Source organism: Crocuta crocuta, unplaced genomic scaffold (assembly GCF_008692635.1).
Source record: "Crocuta crocuta isolate KB4526 unplaced genomic scaffold, BGI_CrCroc_1.0 scaffold129, whole genome shotgun sequence".
NCBI lineage: Eukaryota > Metazoa > Chordata > Mammalia > Carnivora > Hyaenidae > Crocuta > Crocuta crocuta.
Window position 1 is genome coordinate 3350552 of NW_027551571.1, and position 4096 is coordinate 3354647.

Here is a 4096-nt window from a genome sequence, read left to right on the forward strand (position 1 = left end):
CAAAAATGGGGGGGGGGGGGGGGACAGGGGGAGGGGCTGTGAGCCATTCCAACCACTTCAGAAAACATGGAAATACTTGCTAAAGCCGAACACACATGAACCTACATCCCTGCAGTCCACTGCCGGGCATCTCTGCACCAGAACTGCATACACACGTACTACATGCACTAGAGTTACAAAAAAATGTTCATAGCAAGGGGCGTAGGCGTGGCTCACCCAGTTAGGCGATCGGCTCTTAATCTCAGCCCATCTCATGATCTCAGAGTTTGTGAGACTGAGCCCTGCATTGGGCTCTGCACTGACCACACAGAGCCTGCTTGGAATTCTCTCTCCCCCCCGGCCCCTCCCCCATGCATACATGCTCTCTCCTCTCAAAATAAAAAAATAATAAAATAAAACAAAAACATTAAAAAAATGTTCAGAGCAGCAAGGTGGGTATCATACGCAGCATGAGGGCAGTCAGATGCAAGCAGCACTAACATATAGGAGCAGTTCAAGAACAGGAGATGGGGGTCACGGCAGCCATCACCATGGAGGGGGAGGGGAGAATGGACAGTGAGTGGGAGGAGGAGGCTGACTGATGGGGGGTGTGGGGTCCTGAATCTGGACATGCGTCCGGGCTCTACTTGGGTGTGTTCACTACTTGAACTTCCTTGAGATTTACCTTTATGATTAATGCTTTTTTCTGAATCCTTGTCATACTTCAATACAATTGCTTATCTTTCCAAAAATAAGTAAAATTGCAGAAAGAGCAACAAACATCCCTGCAATGTGAAGCAAAAGTGCAATTGCAGTTCATGACCTTCTGTCTCTTCATCAACGGCACGTCTCTTTCCTTAACACTCTCTTGAATTTGTTCAATAATCTTTCATCCCTCCGCACTCTACAGTTTGTCTTAGTTTGTATATATTTTGCTGAACGTCCATCTGCAACTTGATTTTTTTATTCAAATTACGGTTTTGTAATTTCTGCACACTGATGCCCTGTACTGATTTATATTGCTGAGTGCTGCCCCGTTTTACAAATATGTTGGCATTTATGCACCCTTTCTGCTACTGACAGGCTTTGGGTTTTTTACATTTTTCAATATCTGAACGCAGCTGAAGACATCTTTCGGTTTCTTCCGGCCGTGAAGTAGACTCCGCCGTTCTGGGTCTCCACAAAATACCCCTGTGCCCAGTCCACCCCCACCAGCACCTTGGAGAGCGTCCATCCAGCCACATGATCTCCCGCTCTGGGAATTTGGGCATTTTAATTGGCTCTCGCCAACCTGATGAAAGTAAACTGGGATCTCCTGGTCATGACTCTAATTTCCGTATCACCAAGTCCTGGTGATTTCAAGCCTAGGATGACTTGCTTGCCGGACAATTCATCCTTTTTTGTGGTATTTTGAGCTACTTCTTACATATGGAATTTAAAAAATATAAATCAGTTCATGTCCCTTCATTACCTGAAACCTCTCAGTGGCTCCCATCTGCACTCAGAATAAAACCCACGCTCTCTCGGCCTATGGGCCCTTCTGTTCTATCCTCTGCCTCTCTCTCTCTGTTCATTCATCCAGAAAGCAACCCCTCGTCCATTACGTGCTCACTACAGGGGACTGTTTCTAGTCCTCAAATACGTCCACTTCTTTCTGTCTGTAGGTTTTGCTCTTCCTCACTCTTCTGTCCATAAGGCTGTTACTCTACAATTTTCCTTTCCACCTCTTTTGGGTCATTCAGAGCTCAGATCAATGGCGCCCCCTTATATGGGCCCTCCTTAGCCATATCCACCTTGATTTACCCTCTTTAGAGTATCTGTCACTCTCCAATATTATCTTGTCTTTATGCACTTGATTATTTTTTTCCTTTTCTTAAAAAATATTTTAATTTATTTCTAGGAGAGAGAGAGAGAGAGAGACAGCGTGAGCAGGGGAGGGTCAGAGAGAGAGGGAGACACAGATTCTGAAACAGGCTCTAGGCTCTGAGCTGGCAGTCAGCACAGAGCCCAATGCGGGGCTTGAACCCATGAACCGCGAGATCATGACCTAAGCGAAAGTCGGACGCTTAACCGACTAAGCCACCCAGGCGCCCCGTTTATGCACTTGATTATTAACTTCTCCTGCAACAGTACGGTTGCCCCATGCAAGCAGGGCATTGTCTAGCTCATCGACCCCCGAATCCCCTAAACTGAGAACAGTCTTTGGCACACACAGGAGATGCCCGACCCATGTTTTATAAATAAGCCAATGAACAAATGAACCCCTGAAAGCATCGATTTCTAAAGCATAGGATTTTGTCAATATCCTCATGTGCCATTTCTAGCTCAGTCACTTGGCCAGTCACTTAACCTTTTTAAGACCTAGGTTCCTCATCTGTAAATTGGGGATAACATTTAGTATCCGCCTAACCATGTAATTGTTCCAGACACTGAATACTGTATGCATGCTCTTGGCAAAATGCCAGCCTGTGGTGTAGGCAATTCATAAGTTATAGGCATCATTCCTATTATCATCATCACACAGTGTGACTTAACAAACAGAGCTATACACATGCTTGTGTAGGTACACACCCACTTACACGTTGGGAAGAAAATGCCGAACTCGTAGGACCTTTATACCTACCTGTCTAGAATCACGGGAGATTTTGTAGATTCTTCGGCTATTTCAGAAGCCGCAATGTAATTGCCCAAGGAGTAAAAAGCTCTCCTAATGATAGTTGGCTCGTCATCAAAGACTTTCCTCCACTGGCTGATGCAAGCGGGTGGGGACTTTGAGAGGACAGCCCCGAGTGTGTCTGAAACTGACTGGGTCACCGTGGTTTTACCTGGCCAGATAAAAACACAGCGCGCGTTACCATGGCCACCATATCACTCCCAAAGGCTCAGATACACTCAGAACAAAGACACTCTTTCCACGTGTAAATCAAGGCAGCTCATCACCTACTATGATTATATATATAAAAAAAGAATCAGTCTTTCAGGCACCTGGGTTTCCTGGTGTAGTATCCTAACCCTTGAAAGGTATCACAAAGTAAGAATGAACTCTGGCAGAGGCCTCCAGGCTCTCTGATAACCTCCACCTCGTCCCTTAAAACTCTCAGCGCCCGGGAGCCCCACCTCCCGCTGAACCACGTGACTCTAGCCACCCGAGGCGGCTCCGTCTTGTCCTTGGCTGACCTCCTGTGGCCCTGACAGCTTCACTTCTACTTCTGTTTCGGACTAAGAGTAGGTATGTCCCTTGTACTTTGATATCTGTGTGCTGGTTCTAACGCTTTTTCTCTCTACTTCCTAGGGCTTCTTAATTTTGCTTCAAAGGGTCCTCAGAATGGCCTGCGGTCCTCAAGTACCCCAGGCTGGCTAAGTCCCTGCTCCGTGGCCCACGCTGCTGCTTCTGCGCAGAGGACTGTTTCTGTCTTCCCCACCTGACCTGCTCTGATCTGCACTGAAAACAGAGCGCTTCCAGAGCCACCCCTGACCACAGCCAAGGCTGGTCACCACAGCACCTGAGCCTCAGCCCCCCCACCCCTCCCCTGGCTTCCAACTCAAGGCCTTATTCATCTTTGCATCCCACGCCCGCCCAGCTCTGTGCCTTGCACACACTAAACACGGCTGTGAAGCTTACGAGCTGAAGTCTGTATAAAGTTTTACTTATTAAGACCTATCTATTCCCACAGAGAGGAATTTCTCTCCTCGCCTATAACCAAAAGGTAATATTACCTGTGGCATCCAGTCCTTCGATGGCAATGACAGGGAACTTCCCTTTCTGGACCTGTTCTGGTAACTGGTCGACCAGGTCCAGCACTGCCTGGGCTTCAGGAATGAGGGGTACACACTGTAAGAGAACGGTGTGCATCCGCAGTGAGGCAACGGGCCTTTTGCAACGTCTACTTGCCAAAAACAAGCTTGCCCAACGCTAACAAGGCATAAGCTGTGTTTGACGCCATGCTGGATTCATACTATTTTGAACCTGAGAGAGGCTGGGGCACCTGCGTGGCTCAGTCAGTTAAGGGTCTGACTTCAGCGCAGGTCACGATCTCATAGTTTGGGAGTTCGAGCCCCATGTTGGGCTCTGTGCTGACAGCTGGGAACCTGGAGCTGCTTTGGATCCTGTGCCTCC

General features: G+C 47.8%; 1 protein-coding gene across 1 annotated transcript in view; it reads right to left on the minus strand.

Moving 5' to 3' along the window:
- Positions 1-3847, minus strand: part of CMPK2 (cytidine/uridine monophosphate kinase 2) — an 11716-nt gene extending 7869 nt beyond the window's left edge. Inside the window, exons 1-2 of the mRNA XM_077751027.1 lie at positions 3697-3847; positions 2603-2804 (exon numbers count right to left, since the gene is read on the minus strand). Of these exons, the coding sequence (XP_077607153.1) occupies positions 2603-2804; positions 3697-3832 (338 nt within the window). The 5' untranslated portion in view covers positions 3833-3847. The remainder of the gene's footprint in view (positions 1-2602; positions 2805-3696) is intronic.
- Positions 3848-4096: the final 249 nt, after the last annotated feature.